The 19,095-nt window shown below is 41.9% G+C and overlaps 1 protein-coding gene across 1 annotated transcript in view; it reads left to right on the top strand.

Moving 5' to 3' along the window:
- INTS8 (integrator complex subunit 8) overlaps positions 1-19,095 on the top strand; it is a gene marked incomplete in the record, with an annotated part of 103,768 nt that overhangs the window by 4,573 nt on the left and 80,100 nt on the right. Inside the window, 4 exon segments of the mRNA XM_073631993.1 lie at positions 1,332-1,517; positions 6,047-6,221; positions 11,575-11,715; positions 16,901-16,972. Coding sequence (XP_073488094.1) covers positions 1,343-1,517; positions 6,047-6,221; positions 11,575-11,715; positions 16,901-16,972 — 563 coding nt within the window.

Raw genomic sequence — 19,095 nt, 5'->3', positions numbered from 1 at the left:
GAGGAAGGGGGCCTAACTTCTGACGTACCTCCGTGAGGTCTGACGGAAGTGGGGAGAGGGTACCTGTCAAAAACAGGTACCCTCTCCCCCTGAAAAGTGCCAAATGTGGGGGAGGAATCGGATGAGAGGAAGTTTCACTTTTGAGTGGAACTCCACTTTAAAAAATAAAGTAAAAATATGAAAAAACTGGCTCCTAGATTCCAAACAAATTTGTCAAGCCCTGTGTTGGGGTTTCTTCACGCTTGCTTTGGTATCTGAAGAACAATCTGCATTTAGATCACTCTTTAGAGAGCATTTGACAGATGGTGAGGAGGCTTCCTTGTTTTAATCTCTTGAATCGATCAGGGCCGCTCTGTGCACAGGGCAGATAAGTATAACATGTTTGTTTTAAAAAAAAAAAAAACCTTTACAATCACTTTAAGCTAGCCATAGATGGTTTGAATCTTGGCTGGTTTAGCAGGGGCCGGCTGAGATTTGAACCATGTATGGGCAGGCTGGTTGTACCACTTGGTTACAGCCAGTCTGTCAGATTTTTCATGCGATTATTGCCAATGGCTATAGCCGCCTGCAATAATCACTGTATGTTCTCCTGGCCGGGACAGCTGCCACCACCCCCAACCTCCCTCGGGAGAACACAATAGCACTGTGGAAGAGATTTCCCCACCAATTTTCTTTCCTGGTTGCAGGAAAGAAAATCGGATCTTTTATGGCCAGCCTTAATGAACAGACCTTGAATAAAGTTGTTCGAATGGAGTGATGCCATTAGTGTGCAGCCTTCTCTGTAAAGATATAGCAGTGCACTAGAGCAAGGACGGGCTCATATGGCCGGTACCTGTCTCATCCCATACTGGGGAGTGGAGTGGAGTCTGGAGCAGAGCTTTACACGGTGGATGCTATAACCGTGATATTGTTGCTAATTTGTTTGATAAATGCTACCTCCTGTTTCCTGGTTCATCATTGCACTTTCCCATGCCCCCTATGTCCCACTGCCTCCAACCTGCTCACAGGACAGTGAATCAGCATCATCATCCCTATTCATTTCACAGTCAAGCTAAACTAGGAAGAAGTGATCTTTCTGACTGGCTTGGAAATTCTCAAAAGACTGGCTGTGCAGTGTTACAAATATAATTTCCGTACATGTGCCCATGAAGCTATTGGACTGGCGTTCCACTTTAATAGAGCAGTTTCCATACACTAAACTGATTATGGCCAGTAAACTTGAAATTGTAGTTTAGTCCAGCTTTACCATAACTGGCTAGTTATATGCAGACATTTGCTGTACTTGATTGTAGAATATTCCTGTGGCTCAGACATCTCTCATCTGTTTGCAGGCCGAAAAAAAATGAAGAAGAAAAACCCAGGAAGTGAAAAGGTCCAGCCGAAGAAGATGAGTGCAGAAGCTGCGGACAGGGAGGCCGCAACTTCCAGCCGTCCATGTACTCCTCCTCAGACATCATGGTTTGAGTTCTTATTGGATGATACATTGATGGAGGCTCACCTACAGAAGTTATTTCCAGGTACTGGCTTTTAGTTTATGTGCAGTGATTGGTGCGTTTGACTTTCTGAAAAAAGACCTGTATTACTGAAACATCCAGCATGTTCTTCTGTAAACCCTGTTTAGGATCTTGCTGGGAATGTGCCAGAGCAATCTCACTCAAGGTTGTCCTTTGCAGCAGCATCCTTTAGTGTTATACGCAAAGCCCAAATCCCTATGTGTTTATTTGTGTTTAAAATCGGATTTATTTTTCATTTATTCTTGTGTTACTTTTGTGGAGTTTACATAACAGCGAGGTGTGCTTCGCTGTTTAGTTGCCAGCATTGCCTACAGAAAGCTGTGTGGAGATCTCTCGGGGCTAATTCCTTCAATGGGATTGAAGATCTCTCGGGGCTAATTCCTTCAATGGGATTGAAGGAATGTACCGAGTATATGTTCACTCACGTGCAGATTATAGTACTACTGTACAATGATGATAGACTTGTAAATCACCTGCAGTGGCTGTTGTGTCATCGCTGTACCTTGGAGGATTCGGGTGAAGGTTAATGTACAGTGGGGAAAATAATTATTTTGTCCCCTGCAGATTTTGTAAGTTTGCCCATTTACAAAGAAATGAGGGGTCTGTCTTTTTTTTTTTTTTTTTTTTTTTTTTATTTTAGGGTTGTCCCGATACCGATACTAGTATCGGTATCGGCACCGATACCGAGCATTTGCCCAAGTACTTGTACTCGGGCAAATGCTCCTGATGCTTCCCCCGATAGAAGACAGCTGTGATCAGCGCGTGGGGGAGTTACAAGATTCTCCCCCAGCGGCTTTCAGCGGCTTTAGTGACATACAGCGGTGATCGGTCCCCGCTGACTGTCACTGCATCCTCCTCCATGCCCCCTCCTTTCCTCTGTCCCCCTCCACTGTCCCCCTCCGTTCCACCGTTCCTCTCTCCTTCTCTGTGCCTCTCCGCTGTCCCCTCCGTTCCTCTCTCCTTCTCTGTCCCCCTCCGCTGTCCCCTCAGTTCTGCTGTGCCTCTCCGCTGTCCCCTCAGTTCTGCTGTGCCTCTGCCGTTCCCCTCTCCTTCTCTGTCCCCCTCCGCTGTCCCCTCCATTCTGCTGTGCCTCTCCGCTGTCCCCTCCGTTCTGCTGTGCCTCTCCGCTGTCCCCTCCGTTCTGCTGTGCCTCTCCGCTGTCCCCCTCTGTTGTGCTCTCCTCCTCCTCCTTCCTTTGTGAATGGATACAGTCAGCTGACTCTGTCCATTCACATAACTGAAACATTGTAATCTCCTGTGATTACGATGTGTCAGTTTATGAATGGAGAGGAGCTGCTGTCTTCTCTCCATTCATTTTCAGTGCAGCTGAGGCTGCAGAGAAAGGGACTGGGGAATCTCTATCCTCTGTCTCTTTCTCTGTCTCAAGGGGGAGATATCAGAGGTCTGTTAAGACCCCTGATATCTCACCAAAGCCCCCCAACAGGGCTGATTTAAAAAAAAAAAAAAAAAAAAAAAAAACACATATTGCAATAAAGAATAAAAAAATATTATTGTAAAAAATAAAAATTGTAAATAAAAAAAAAACACACACACACACATACACCGTTCACCCCCCCCCCCCCCCCCCTCCAAAAAAAAGAAAGCACTGTTAAAAAAAAAAAAAAAAACACTGTCACGTGACATTAAAAAAAAAAAGTATCGGTATCGGCGAGTACTTGAAAAAAAGTATCGGTACTTGTACTCGGTCCTAAAAAAGTGGTATCGGGACAACCCTAATTTTTTTTCATAGGTGTATTTTAAATGATAGAGGCAGAATATCAACCAAAAATCCAGAAAAAAAAATGCATAATACAAATGTTAGAAATTGAGTTGCAGTTCAGTGAGTAAAATAATTATTTGATCCCCAAGAAAAACATGACTTAGTGCTTGGTGGAGAAACCCTTAAGATGTTCCTTGTAGTTTGTGACCAGGTTTGCACACATCTCAGGAGGGATTTTGGTGCACTCTTCTTTACAACTCCTTTAAGGATTTAGAGAAGATCTGTAAAGGCAGAAGGTTTTCTATCTTAATGCATTTTATGCATTAAGATAAAAAGCCTTCTGTGTGTAGCAGCATCCCCCTAATTACCTACCTGAGCCCCTTCTCTCCTCTCTCCAACGATGTGCACGATCCCCTCAGCCATCCAGAACACTCCCCCCCGATTAGCTGGGACAAAGCACCAACGCCATTGGCTCCCGTGGCTGTCAGTCAGCCAATCAAGGGAGAGAGGGGCCAGGTCGGGGCTCTGTGTCTGAATGGATACACGGAGCTCTGACTCTGCTTGGGAGCAGCGAACAGGGACCCAAGAAGAGGAGGATCCAGGCTGCTCTGTGCAAAACCAACTGTACATGTTTATTTACAAAAAAAAAAGCCTTTACAATCACTTCAAGGTTTCTTGGCTGTCGCTTGGCGATTCGAAGTTTCAGCTCCCTCCATAAATTTTCTATAGGCTTAAGATCTGGAGACTGGCTAGGCCACTCCATGACTTTAATGTGCTTCTTCTTGAGCCACTCCTTTGTTACCCTGGCGTTATGTTTTGGGCCATTGTCATACTGGAAGACCCATCCACTACCATCTTCAGTGTTCTGGCTGAGGAAAGAAGGTTCTCATCCAAGATTGTACAATACATGGCCCCGTCTATTGACCCCTCAATGCGGCAAAGTCGGCCTGTACCTTTAGCAGAGAAACTGCCCCAAAGCATGAAGTTACCACCTCCGTGCTTGACTGTAGGGATGGTGTTCTTGGGGTCATAGTCAGAATTTTTCTTCCTCTAAACACAGCGAGTCAAGTTAATGCCAAAGAGCTCAATTATGATCTCATCTGACCACAGCACTTTCTCCCAATCCTTTTGTGAATCATTTAGATATTCATTGGCAAACTTCAGATGGGCCTATTCTTGAGGAGTGGGACCTTGCGGGCGCTGCAGGATTTCAATCCGTGGCGGTGTATTGTGTTACCAATGGTTTGTTTGGTGACTGGTCCCTAATGCCTTGAGATCATTCACAAGCTCCTCCCATGTAGTTCTGGGCTGATCCCTCTTTTCCACTTTTCTCATGATCATCCTTACCCCATGAGGGGAAATCTTGCATTGAGCTCCAGACCGAGGGCAATTGATGGTTATTTTACATTTCTTCCATTTGCAAATAATCACTCCAACAGTTGTCTCCTTCTGACCAAGCTTCTTGCTGATGGTCTTGTAGCCCATTCCAGCCTTGGGCAGGTCTTCAATCGTGTCCCAGACATTCTTTGACAGCTTTTTGGTATTACCCATTATGGAGGAGGTTTGAATGAAGGAAAGATTCAATGGACAGGTGTCTTTTATACACGAGTTGTCGTTAGGAGGACCTTCTTGAATTGACAGGACTAATCTGTGTACCACATGGGCACATACTATAGCCAGTCTGTGGGAGCCAGAACTATTGTTTGGTAGGGGATAATATAATTATTTTCAGGGTGGATTTGATTTAAATCATAATTTTTAAAGAGCAACTGTCATCTCTGTCATGCATCAGCTCCTCCTGACACGCTGTTGACTCACCGACAGTTCCATTCACTTTAATGGGATGGCTGGTGATGTGGCAATGACACAACAAGGTGTGGGACGTGGCGGCAGCAGGTGAGTGGATGCTCGCTAACAGGTGCTGCCATGATGGATCTGAAATAACAGGTGCTCTTTAAATGTAAGGGCTCATTCTTGCTGGTAGTTAGAATCTTTAATATTTGCAAACAAAATGAAGGTTTCTTATTTAGAATAATAAGCTGTCAGGTTAGTAAAACAGCGATATCAGAACAGATTCAATCATACAATTTGTAGTGTACATACATTTGCAAAGCCATAGGATAAGTATTCCTGAACTTTGTTACTGTGACATTGTGTGAATGCATCAATGAAGCGCATGTTATCTCAGCTTGAAGAGCTTGGATTCATTGAACGAGTTTACCAAAAGTGTAAATATTGCGGAATATGCAGCCTCATGCTACATAACTAAGCTCCATTTAATGCTGAATAAACTAAATTATTAATGTATCTTAAATAGAAAACTATCATTAGATTTTTACTTCAAAAGCAGTTTATTAAAATAAACTTGTTAAAAATGTAAAAAAAAATCAAATTTCAATCAAAATTAATTTTTTTTTTTTTTTTTGATTAAAAAAAAAAAATCATTGATTTTTATCCACCCTGCTTATTTTACTCACTGGACTGTAAATAAATTTATAACGTTTGTATCATGTGTTTTTTCTGGATTTTCGTTTGATATTCTGTCTCTATCATTTAAAATACACCTATGATAACAATTGTAGACCCTTCATTTCTTTGTAAGTGGGCAAACTTACAAAATCTGCAGGCGATCAAATAATTATTTTCGCCACTGTAGATGTGTGTTTGGGCCCTAAAGATGCCAATGTATTTTCCGACAAACGATCAATATGTTTTCCTTCTTCTTGTTCCCCTTTTTTTTAAGACATGTATTTTTAAACATTGTGATATCTTGACTTGTTCGTTTAATGATTTGAAATTTTTCTATCCTTAGATCCACCTCCTGTTCAGCTGATTGTCCAGTTTCTAGAGCAAGCCTCCAAACCCACTGTAAATGAACAGAATCAAGTACAACCCCCTACTGACAACAAGAGAAATCGCACTCTGAAACTGTTGGCTTTGAAAGTGGCAGCTCACTTAAAGTGGGACCTTAATGTGCTTGAGAAGAGGTATGAATGTACAAGTACGGTTGAACTCAGGCGTGTTCAGATCCTCATCCAAACCCACCTGAGCGAGCTTGCCAGGAAGCACACACTTTATTGGCCAATCATACATGGCCCAGGCCTTGCCTCCCCTGTACACACACATATACACACACCCTTTGTATATGTGTGGCTGCGGGGTGGAGAATGCCCATGCCACAGATGACTGGCCCAATACAGCTTCCTTCCTCAGGTAGGTTTGGACTAGGATCCAAACATGCCTGAGCTCATCACTAATCCAAAGCATTCAGCAGATTTCAGTACAAAAATCCATCTCCCTCTATCAGTCTTTGATCTTTTCCGAAGCACTCAATCAAGCTCATTAATTTCTGCCTTCCGGATAAAGGAGTGTTACACATCTGGTTAAGCATTTCATTTATAAATGTCTTAAGGTGTAACTCCATTTTTGTTGAGAAAAAAACAACCCCCTCTGAGTGCTCTATGTACATTGCAGGGGTTTTAACAAACTTTGTTGCAGATTCACACCTGTTTCTGATCTGAAGAAATAGCTGTTTGACCTTGTCTTTTGCATACTGATTGGAGTGAATGGCTCATTATAACCAGCTGATGCACTTTCAATGCTCTGATGAGAGAAGTTGCAGTGTCTGCATCCCTTTAGAACTTTAAAACTTAGGCAGTTTCTCACCAAAAAAGTAAAGGTCTGTTGCAAGGGATGCTTAAAATCTGACCTGTATCTTAGTGCAGACTTCTGGGAAAATCAGTGAGCCAATCGCACAAGCAGGAAATTACATTTCTGGAGACACCTTTAGATTGCATTGAATTTTACAGAAAGTTACAGCACTGCAGATTGAAAAAGAAAGGTAATTTTTAATTACATTAAATTACAGCAGGGCTCAACAAATCCCAGGCACCATGGCGACTAGAAATTGCATTCCGGCGCCTGGGCTTTTGTCAGCCCATTCACTGTTGCAGGGGTCCGCAATTTGTATCGCCCTGTGACATGCGGTTACGGGCGCTGGGCAAGTCATCATTTTTTTTTTTTTCTACATTTAGCCCTGGGCCGGGAAGGAATGTAATGCAGTGTGATCTGCACTGCATTACGTTCAGTGGAGAACAGGGGAGACATGCAGGGTCTTTTAGACCATGGATGTCTCATTAAAGAGAACCTGTCACCAAGAAATCATCACATAGAGGACTTTTTGTCCCCTATGCCAGGGGTCTGCAACCACCGGGCTGTGGCCCACTACCGGCCATGGCCTCTCTGCAGCCGGGTGCGCAGGGGGGCAGACAGCATGGGAGAGCCAGGCGGGCGGTATGGGAGAGCTGGGCGGGTGGATGACAGAAGCGAGTGGGTGGGTGTGCAGAGATGACCTAATTTCTCTCCGCCCGCCCCGCATCACCGCTCTTCTGCCCTCACAGTGCGGGCCTCTTCAATGTCGGAGGTGCGGTAGGGAGCAGAGGAGCAGAGAGATGACATCATCTCTCACCGCACGTACCCGCATCACTGCTCTCCTGCACTCAGAACCGGCGTCCTGCCTCTGTGCTCAATAGACCAGTGCTGCCACCAGTGCAGTGATTATCCACATCTGGTGGCACCGGCAGGCAATGTGGCAAGTGACAATCCACATCTGGTGGCAGGCAACATGGCAAGTGACAATACAAATCTGGTGGCAGGCGACGTGGCAAGTGACAATCCACGTCTGGTAGCAAGTGACAAGTTCAGGGCTCTCACTGATTCTGCATTATAGTGAGTTGAACTATTTAATTTTACAATGTAATAATAGAAATAATGCACTTCAATCACCCTTACACTATATCGACCATGGTGCCAGGATGATTGAAGCGCTAACAGCAGCCATTGCCCTGACAAATTGCCCACGAGAAATCGCTTACCCACCCAACCCTTGAGCTACAATTGTCTTCCACGCAGCCTGTCCCCAGTGCCAAAAATGTTGGCGACCGCTACCCTGTGCGATTTAAAAAAAAAAAAAAAAAAAAAAAGTGGGAGTCCAGTCAATGAAAATTTTTCTATTAACCGCTTGCCATCCGCTGCACAACGATAAATGTGGGCACAATGGCATGGCTGCGCAAATGGGCGTACAGGTACGTCCCCTTTAAGATGCGGCATTGTGCTATGTGCCCTTGGTTCCCGCTGACTCGATGTCCGCCGGTGTCCCGCGATCGCGTCACGGAGGGGCAGAACGGGGAGATGCCCATGTTAACGAGGCATTTCCCCATCTGCTTAGTGACATGACAGAGATCTACTGCTCCCTATCATCCCCCCACAGTTATAATTACTCCCTAGGACACACTTAACCCCTTCATCGCCCCCTAGTGTTTAATCCCTTCCCTGCCAGTGTCATTTATACAGTAATCGGTGTATTTTTATAGCACTGATCGCTGTATGAATGACAATGGTCCCAAAAAAGTGTTAAAAGTGTCCGATGTGTCTGCCATAATGTCGCAGTCATGATAAAAATCGCAGATCACCGCCATTACTAGTAAAAATACCATAAATCTATCCCCTATTTTGTAGACACTGTAACTTTTGCGCAAACCAATCAATATACGCTTATTGCGATTTTTACCAAAAATATGTAGAATACATATTGGCCTAAACTGAGGAAACAATTATTTATTGTTTGTATATTTTTGGGGGATATTTATTGTAGCAAAAAGTAAAAAATATTGCTTTTTTTTTTTTTTTTTGTTTATAGTGCAAAAAAAAAAAAAAAAGGCAATTTTGTTTGGGTGCAACGTTGCACGACCGCGCAATTGTCGGTTAAAGCGACGCAGTGCCGTATCGCAAAAAGTGCTCTGGTCAGGAAGAGGGTAAATTCTTCCGGGGCTGAAGTGGTTAATTGTATGTATAATATCTTTATTTTTGACATTATTCATTTTCTTTATAGCTGATTTCCATTAGAGCCTCTAATCAACGGCAGACAATCGACTTCTTCCTGTTCTTCAGGGACAACCTTACTTCCTTTATTTCTGAACTCTGTATGGGGGGCCTCTCACTTCCTGAAAACGTTGTCTTTCTCTGATACACGCCCCCACCCCCATCCCTCCTCTCCTTCTCAGATCTCCTCCTGTCTTCATAGCCTCATTTTGGATAGCAGTTTCTCCTGAGAGAGAGAGGGCGAGGGAGGAGGGGGGCTTTGGAAGTCGGTTCTGTTTGTTAGAAACTGTAATATAGATTACAATGCAACATGCTGCAGATTTTCTACAGTGTACATCCACGTGGTTGGTACTGTATGGCACTGTGATGGCATGGTGTGGCACACACCCAGTTGAGGGAGCTACATGTGAGTAAGTTAGCTATATAAATTAGTTTAAGGCTCTGTTTCCACTAGTGCAACTTGTCATGCGCCTTTGGACACATACAGTTGCATGACAAGTCACAGCCCATTAATTTCAATGGCAAACGTTCCCATCTATGCGACTTTTAAAAGGTGCCTGCACTACTTTGATGCGACTTTGATCCAGAGTGTAAAGTTAAATCAAAGCTGCACAAAGTCACACTCTAAATCGCACAGCTTTGGAGTCGCACTAGTGGAAACGTGGCCCAAGGCTAGAGTGCTACTTTGATCCAACTTTACACTCTCTGGAACAAAGTCGCATCAAAGCATTGCAGGTACCCTTTTCAAAGTCACTGATTTTCAAAGTCGCATAGATGGGAATGGGTGCCATTGAAATCAATGGGCTGTGACTTGTCGTCATGCGACTTTGTGTTCAAAGTCGCAGGACAATTCATACTAGTGAAGCCTTAATCTACGTTTCAACTATTGCAACCACAAAGTTGCACAATTTAGAGTGTGATTTTGATGCAACTTTGTGTGCAGCTTTGACCCAACATTACACTCTGGATCAAAGTCGCATCAAAGCATTGCAGGTACCTTTTCAAAGTTGCTGATTATCAAAGTCGCTTAGATGGGAACAGGTTCTATTATTCCGCTGAGTCCAGCCCCAGTCAATCCCCTTTTGTGGATAGGGTGGAGGCGGTTTAGATGTTGATGATGCTGTCTTATCGCCTGTAAGGAGATTTCCCTCCACTTCCTGCTTTGTCTGGCAATTTTTCCCCTGACTTCCTGTTCAGGTGACATCTCCCCTGTAGGGATATAAATAGCATTAAACCTGCAAGAGGTTCTTACTCTTCCTAATTCTGTTTATAGGTTTGTTTTTGTTATTTGTGCTCTGTTGGGACCAACTCCCCCAGTTCCTGTTCTGTGTGATTCCTGTCAAAACGGTAGTAAAAATGTCCCCAGTGGGGATACAGAGAGCAATTTGACAAATTGAACCTTTCTCTATACTACCTAAAACTAACATTTAGACTTTAACAGCCATTTGTTTTTCTAAGGTTTGTATTGTTGATCAGCAGCATAAATGTAACAAGGTAACCATGTCTTTGTTTTTTCTTAGGGCTGCAACTAACGATTATTTTCATAATCGATTAGTTGGCTGATTATTGTTTCGATTAATCGGTTAATAACCTTAAAAAGAAGTGTGGTGTATAATTAAGTTAATATGTTAAGTTTAAAAAAAGGCAATTTATTCCTAAATATCTTTTATATGCAGGGGTAAATATAAATAACCAACTATATGATTAGGGAGTAAAATCTTTAATCCTCTCTGAGAATAACGGACAGAAGAGATATACTCTATATACTATTAGAGGTTGAATCTGGTAAATATCATCAGACTCAGATCATTTTTTTTTTTTTATTTAAAGAAAAAAAAAAATTCTAGACTGTTTTGCAGATTTTCAAACAGAACTGTAATATTAAATGCTTTTCTGCAGCTTCTCCATTGAAGTATATTGAACCAAAAAAGCACCGTTTTGCATTGAAAAAGGTCCTTGACCCTTTCCAAATACACAGCAGCTGAAAAAAGCATAGATGTGAACGTTAAATGAACTGTAGTGCATTTCTGCAAAAAGCACCAAAAAACACATGGGTGGGAACCAGGACTAAGACATTTAGTAACATAATGGAGTTAAAAATAAAAATTAGCCCTTCGTTTTTTTTTACTGTGCAATAGTGAAAGTAATATTTACAGTAGAGATTATTTGCTCTTTTTGTACTATGTAGGGCTAATTTTAGCTTTTTTAACCCCATTATGTTACTGGCCGATTAATTTCATAATCGATGAGTTGTTTCAGCTCTAGTTTTGCTTCTCAGCACCGCAAAAATTGAATTTTAACTTTTCATTTATTTGATTTTTTTCTAGCTATTTCTTTCTAGATTTGTGTGTGGTTTTTATTTGATTTTTTTTTAGGTATCATTTGCCAATATTTATATGTCTTCATATTTAGTCTTTGATAACATCTAATGTTGTTTTTATTTGGCTGGCTGTGTTTCAGTTTATCAGTACCTGTGCTGAACATGCTACTCAATGAGCTCCTTTGTGTGAGTAAAGTACCTCCAGGAACAAAGCATGTGGACTTGGACCTCTCCAGCTTACCTCCAACCACTGCCATGGCCATCATGCTGTACAACAGATGGTAATGTAAATGAATAGCCATTAATTGAATAAATCAACTTATTTAATCACAATCCATTTACCGCTCATTAGTCTGTACCTACCTGCTAACAGATTTGTGACTGGTTGCAATTGCCCCCTGAGATAGGATCCATGAATTAGTAGGCTAGCTGAGTATATATTATATGTGGAGCTAGCAATCTTTTTCCATGCAGATTTAGTGAGAAATGTATTTAGGCACAGATGATGATTTTCCACCTCGGTATGGTGATACAGTATGTTAATGCTGCAGTCCAGGTAAAGTGTGTGTGTGTGTGTGTGTGTGTGTGTGTGTGTGTATATATACATACATACTATATTGCCAAAAGTATTGGGATGCCTGCCTTTACACACACACACACACATGAACTTTTAATGCTGTCTTAGTTCGTAGGCTTTAATATTGAGTTGGCACACCCTATAACAGCTTCAACTCTTCTGGGAAGGCTGTCCACAAGGTTTAGGAGTGTATCTATGGGAATGTTTGACCATTCTTCCAGAAGCGCATTTGTGAGGTCAGGCACTAATGTAGACGAGAAGACCTTGCTCGCAGTCTCCACTCTAATTCATCCCAAAGGTGTTCTATCGGGTTGAGGTCAAGTTCCTCCACCCCAAACTCGCTCATCCACACTATATTGCCAAAAGTATTAGGCCACCCCTCCAAATTGTTTGGTGGAGGGGGGATTATGGTGTGGGGGGGTTTCAGTGGTTGGGCTTTGCCTCTTACTTCCAGTGAAGGGAATTCTTAAGGTGTCTGCATACCAAGACATTTGGGGCAATTTCATACTCCCAACTTTGTAGGAACAGTTTGGGGATGGCCCCTTCCTATTCCATCATAACTGCGCACCAGCACACGAAGCAAGGTCCATAGGTCCATAAAGACATGGATGAGTGAGTTTAGGGTGGAGGAACTTGACTTGCCTACACAGAGTCCTTCTCATCCAACATCAGTGCCTGACTTCACAAATGCTCTTCTGGAAGAATGGTCAAATATTCCCATAAACACACTCCTAAACCTTGTGGACAGCCTTCCCGGAAGAATTAAAGTTGTTATAGCTGCAAAGGGTGGACCAACTCAATATTGAACCCTACGGACTAAGACTGGGATGCCATTAAAGTTGATGTGCGTGTAAAGGCAGGTGTCCAATACTTTTGGTAATATAGTGTATTTCACGAACTTGGATAATCCGGTCTAGAGTTATGAGTAAATCTCAGTAAAAAGTAATTTTTTTTTCTGTAAAAGCAGTTTGCTCCACAACCTCCTGCCTCCCAAGACTCCCTGATAGCCAGTCACTTAAAATAAGACTGCCCCAATGACAATAGAGAGGATCCAAAAGGTAGGCAAACACTGTCTACACTCTGTAACCCTGTCCCCTGCAGGCTCACCACCCATCAATCCACCACCAGGCGTATTCCACACCAAGGGTGGAGTTGGTCTTTAAGCAATACAGTCTGGTGTTTGCTCTTCCACTGTCTGTGGTTGGATGGTAAAAGGTACAGCAGTGTACTGATGAGATAAGTCATCACTCTCTTCTTCCTCTGTCAATATTTTACCTTTTTAGCACATGTGCACTGCATCAGATCTTGACTGGCTTCTAGTACTGACCCTTTCTCTCTTAGTCTGAGTGCCGCACTTCAGCCAGCTAATTTTTTTTTTTTTTTTTATCTATGATAGGAATATGTCTTGGGATATAGGAACTATGTGAAGGATAGCCTTAAGCTTCTAATGTCTCAATTTTTGGCATTATGCTTACAAAATGCTTGTACTGTATATGCAGTCAATAGAGGCTGTGCCTGTGGCCCATCAACGGCCCTGCCTTGCTCATTGCACTAAGCTTTCTCTGGATGGCTTCTCAAAGGGAGATGTTGAAAACAACCAAACTTTAGCAACAGTTATGATACTGGTTTTCGTTGACATTCATTTAATTTGGTTAATTTTACCTGACAGCTTCTTTTATTTCCCTTGGATCCAGTTGGTGAGATCTCTGTGCTTGAGGTCTAAACACCTGCTGTGGCTACGACTTTCCTTTCTCCCAAGAGAAATTTATATTTAAAGCGGAGGTCCACCCACCCCACAAATAATTTAAAAGTCAGTAGCTACAAATACTGCAGCTGCTGACTTTTAATATATGTGCACTTGCATGTCCATGGAGCCCATGATGTCGGCACCCCAGCCGATCTACAAATCGGCTGTGGGGTGCAGCCGCCGCCATTGCCAGTAAGGGAACTCGGCAGTGAAGTCTTCCAGCTTCACAGCTGGTTACCTACTGTGCATGTGCGAAGCGCACTGCTCTTACTAATTGGCCCGGTGATGGAGGAAGGTGGAGGGGGCCGAGCTTCACCACGGCACTGTCTCTGAAAGTGGGGAAGGGTCCTGTCAAAAGTGGAACTTCCACTTATTCATCTCCTCCAGGGGAGGGGGGGAGGAGACGAATAAGCAGAAGTCCGCTTTAATTTTATATTAAGGAAAATGTAATTTGTGATGCTGGAATTCACAAAGGTGGGGGGGGGGGGGGGGGTGTATGGGGGGGACGGAGTCTGCAATGACAGGGAATGCGCACTGCTGCAGCATACAAGACATTCAAGAAACCAGGAAAACAAAAAAAAAATGATAGCCATTTAGCGTTATAGCTAGCACATGGGAGTAGGGCAGTACACTGAACAGTTCTTCAGCACACTCCCCACCAAGTCGGAACCAAAAAAGACCTAAATAAAGATCCTGTTCCTTTTTAAAGCATGTTATACAGCACAGTGCTTGCGCTGTGTATTTTGGCCCTCTGAAATACCTGGCTGATCCTGCCAGTTTCTACCCTTCCCTCTGTACGCTGACCATAATCTCTCGCTCTCGCTGTGTCCTAGTGCCTATGCTTTATTAAAAAAAAGATTTCTATCTGTTTTAACAGCATCTTCCAGCAAACACATGACTCCAGGCTCTCAGCTCCTTCCTGGCTGACATCAGCAGGGGATTCTCGGCCCCGCCCACTGGAGATATCACGCTGGGAGAGCTTGGAGTCATCTTATCGCTGGGAGATGCTGTTAAAACAGGTAGAAATCATTTTGTGCTTTATTAAATAAAAAATAAAAAAATTCTACCTAAAGATGACTCCATGCTCTCTCAGCGTGATATCTCCAGTGGGCGGGGCTGAGAATCCCCTGCTGATGTCAGCCAGGAAGGCGGAGAGGAGCTGAAAGCCTGGAGTCATCTTATTGCTGGGAGATGCTGTTAAAACAGGTAGAAATCAGTATATATATATATATATATATATTTATATATATATATATATATATATATATTTATATATATATATATATATATTTATATATATATATATTATATATATATATATATATATATATATATATATATATATATATATATATATATATATATATATATATATATATATATATATATATATATATATATATATATATAGCACAGGCACTAGGATGCAGCTTTTTATCTGACAGAGGGGATGATATAGAGATGAGATAGTGGCTTAACAACCATTTTAAGCCAGTTGAAGACCTCCAGTATGTGTCTGTACCAAACAAAACAAAAAAAATGTAAATTCCATCATCTAAGTCCAAAATGTCTCTCATGGGTGTGTTTGAGACACAACTCTAGACAGTGTGCAAAGTGCATCAGAAACATACTATAGACTGTAACCCAAATAAGCTAATTTTATTGTGGTTCTTTCTGTTTCTTGCGTACAAACCTATTAAACTTGCAGCGGCAATCAAATGTTGGTTGGATAGAATTTGTGTCGCGCTTCTGCTATATTTGGGATTAATATGGATTTAAATTCTAATCCTTTGTTTTGCAATATTGAATGTCTGTTTTTATCCTTGATGATAAAACATGCAGAGCTGTGGTTAATGAGGAAAGTTGGTCTGCGTCTTCTTAATCCATGACCGATTAAATTTTCCCATTTACGTCTTTTTTTTTTTTTTTTTTTTTTTTTTTTTTTTTTTACATCTCCCCTCTGTGGGAGGCCCATCAATTTTCTGCTAATTCTGTTCGGTGCCGCATCTTATTATTGAGGGGAATAAAAGTGTCACGCTAACCCAGTTACACTTTAGAATTGTCCAGCTGCAAAACTACTTGTGTATTCCCAGCTTTATACGTTGCTAAAAGAGAGGCAGACTAATTTGCATTTAACTGCGTCACAAATGACTTGTTAAATGTCCCCCTATGTGTGTTTCAGCTGCTGTGCAGGCACAGTGTAGTACCTGGGATTCTCTATACTGGTTTGCTTCTAGTCTGCAAGCTTTACGGACTAGAAGTAGTATAGTGTTGGCACAAATTATATGATCATTTGGAAAAGCACAGTCCATAAATAAGAATAGGTAGGTTCAATCCAAGGATAAGGGTAAAAGCTGCAAGTGTTTTTTTTTTTTTTTCTTTTTTTAAATGTGTCAGAAACTTAGGGCAAGCCTCTTTGAAGGAGTAAAAACGATCCGAAGGTACATGCAAAGGAAAGGGAGAAACAGAAGCGCCTCTAAGTGTAGACTTTTAAAAGATTTATTACAGGAAATGTGTCAGAGTGGTATGTCAGGCGTGCTCCTTTGTCAGGCTTGACAAAGGGGCATGTCTGACATGCCACTCTCAGCGCGCATGCTCAAACGCGTCATGAACACGCCTTGTGATGTCATCATGCCGATGCTGCGCTCCACGAGCATTCCAGCTCTTTCTTCTGGTCTCCTTCCACACACAGCCAGCTCCTGGAACCCAGATGAGCAGCATACCGAGCAGCAGCAGACATGATGGATGTGGCAGACTGATCCCACTGGAGATGGACCTGTTTTTTATGCTTGCTTTTAACCTGGAAAATGTCAGTTGCTCTGACACATTTCCTGTTAAAAGTCTACCCTTAGAGGCGCTTCTGTTTCTCCCTTTCCTTCACAGACCAGAAGTCATAGGCTTTTCACACCTCCCTCTTAGGCCAGATGAACAGATAGATGCGTATAGTTGCTCCACATACACAAAGCGATGACAGGCTGACAGTGGGCACTGCTGTCTTCCGGTGTTTGGATATAATCGCACTGCCAGTTTTTAGCTGCGGTTAAGGACAGATGATTTCTCCTGGACACAAGCTACTTTTAAAGTGGAACTTGTGAAGGCAACAAATGTTTTTTTACCTCTTCTGTTATTTGTTCTGTTACAGGGCAATCAGGACTATTGTACAAAGCAGTTTCCTTGTGAAGCCAGTTAAGCAGGGTCCACTACAACCAAATGTGTAAGTCCTCAAGATTTTAACCAAGCCATGCAGTCTCATTATCTGACTGTAGGTAAACTTTATGGGGGGATGTTTATTAATGCATGTGTGCTTTTTTTTTTATCGTCGTTGTATCTTTGATTTATGTGCCCTTCTGTTGCAGAACCAAATAGCAATTGCACTATACTGTTTTTAATTGCATGAAATTGTTTCTCTTTTAAAAAAAAAAAAAAAAAAAAAAAAAGCATCTTTTGAGTACAGCACTATGGGGTTTATTTACTAAAGGCAACTCCACTTTGCACAACAAGTGCATTTGGAAGTGCAGTCACTGTAGATTTGAGGGGGACATGCAAGGAAAATAAAAAACAGCATTTTTGCTTGTACATGATTGGATGATAAAATCAGCAGAACTTCCCCTCATTTCAGATCTTCCCCTCAGATCTAAAGCGACTGCACTTTTTTGTTCTTAACCTGGGGACTGTCAGTAATGGGCTTTATTTATTTTTCACAGTATTGTGACTGTTTTTATGAGCAATAAATTCTTGTAAAGAATTAACACTAACATGGTAAATCGGTCCCACTGAGTGTCTGAATGATGAATTGGACTATCAGTTGTACGCAAGAGATGCGACAAGATTGATAAATGTTCCCCAGCGTGTCTTATGATCAAATTCAGAAAATATATATTAACTGTTTATGAGAGTTGGAAATGACCCTTTTAGTATCTGACCTCTGTGTGTAGCAACATACATTGGGGGGGGGATGGCACATCAATTATGTAACCTAGCTAGGCAATGCTAAACGGGTGCAATAAAACAGATTGTGTGACATATTTATTACAAGGATTAAGTTTGAGTCATTGAGTCATATATTCCTCCTTTTGGCTGTTGTAAAGTTGCACTGCAACCAAACGAGACCTGGCCCTGATGACTTAATTATCCATCTATTTACAGTTCCTGAGGTCATTGTAGCTGTATTAGTGCACTTGCTACAGAAAAAACTGATTACTTCTCATGATACATTTTTTATTTGCACTAACCTAAAATTTTTCCGGACAAACTTTTGCGGTGTGCCTCCTTCATCAAGCTTGTCCTGAAAAATATTACGTTAGTACTATTACTTGTATCCTAAAAAAGTATCACGAACAGTACTCAATTGTTTCTGTCTTATAATGATAATCTGTTTCCTCTTCAGCAATAAATCCACCTCAGAGCTTGGAATTCTGTTGCAGTTGGCTGCCCATGAACACAGATACACAGGTGGCAATTGCATTGTAAACCTGTTGCAGAGACTTTGCCTAGTAAGAGGCATGTAAACAAATTAGTGTAGCGCTCAAAATGTTGAATATAAAAGTAAACAAATAAACGTAAAAGGTGAATGTCAATTCAATTGAATTGACATTCACCTTTTACGCTTACTTTTATGTTCACCATTTTGAGCGATACACTAATTTGTTTACATATTTCTTTGCACTATATTGTCTAGGGGAGTGTTGGCAGCTTATCAACCACTATGCGCAGTTCCCCCCCCCCCCCCCCCCCCTTTTTTTTTTTTTTTAAATCTGGAGCGACTCAAGTTGCACCGATTTTAGAACAGTTTCATTGCACAGAATGGGGTCCAGTTCCAGAAAAAAAAGTAGAACGTGCTGCATATTTTCTGCATTGAACTATACTGGACAGACAGACTCCCTGGCTTTTATTCTGTATCTTGCTATGCTGGTTTGTTGGTTCTCTTAAGGTTTTTTAATGTCGATGTCCTTTTGTTTTTGCGCATCAAGGTCCTCGGGTAAAACTGCGTAGGTTAAGCATTTTAATAAATAAATACTGGAACGCACATGTTCTTATTTAAGATTAAGATAAATGAGGGGGATGCACTGGAACGCATCGAAAACGCGTAAGAAAGCAGAAAAGCATCCGGACTGCGTTTCTACTGGCCCTTAATGCGATTAAAGCCTTTCACACAAACATTGTGGGGTTGCTTTTACTTAAACTGGAGAGTGCAAAATCTGGTGCAGCTCTGCATAGAAACCAATCAGCTTCCAGGTTTTATTATCAAATGTTAATTGAACGAGCTGAAGTTAGAAGCTGATTTGGTTACTATACACAGCTACAGCAGATTCTAAGTGCTACAGTTTTAGTATAACG

The sequence above is a fragment of the Aquarana catesbeiana genome, linkage group LG05 (genome assembly GCF_042186555.1).
Source record: "Aquarana catesbeiana isolate 2022-GZ linkage group LG05, ASM4218655v1, whole genome shotgun sequence".
NCBI classification, from domain to species: Eukaryota; Metazoa; Chordata; class Amphibia; order Anura; family Ranidae; genus Aquarana; species Aquarana catesbeiana.
The sequence above is the reverse complement of the archived record's forward strand: the minus strand, read 5'-3'. Positions and strand labels throughout refer to the sequence as shown.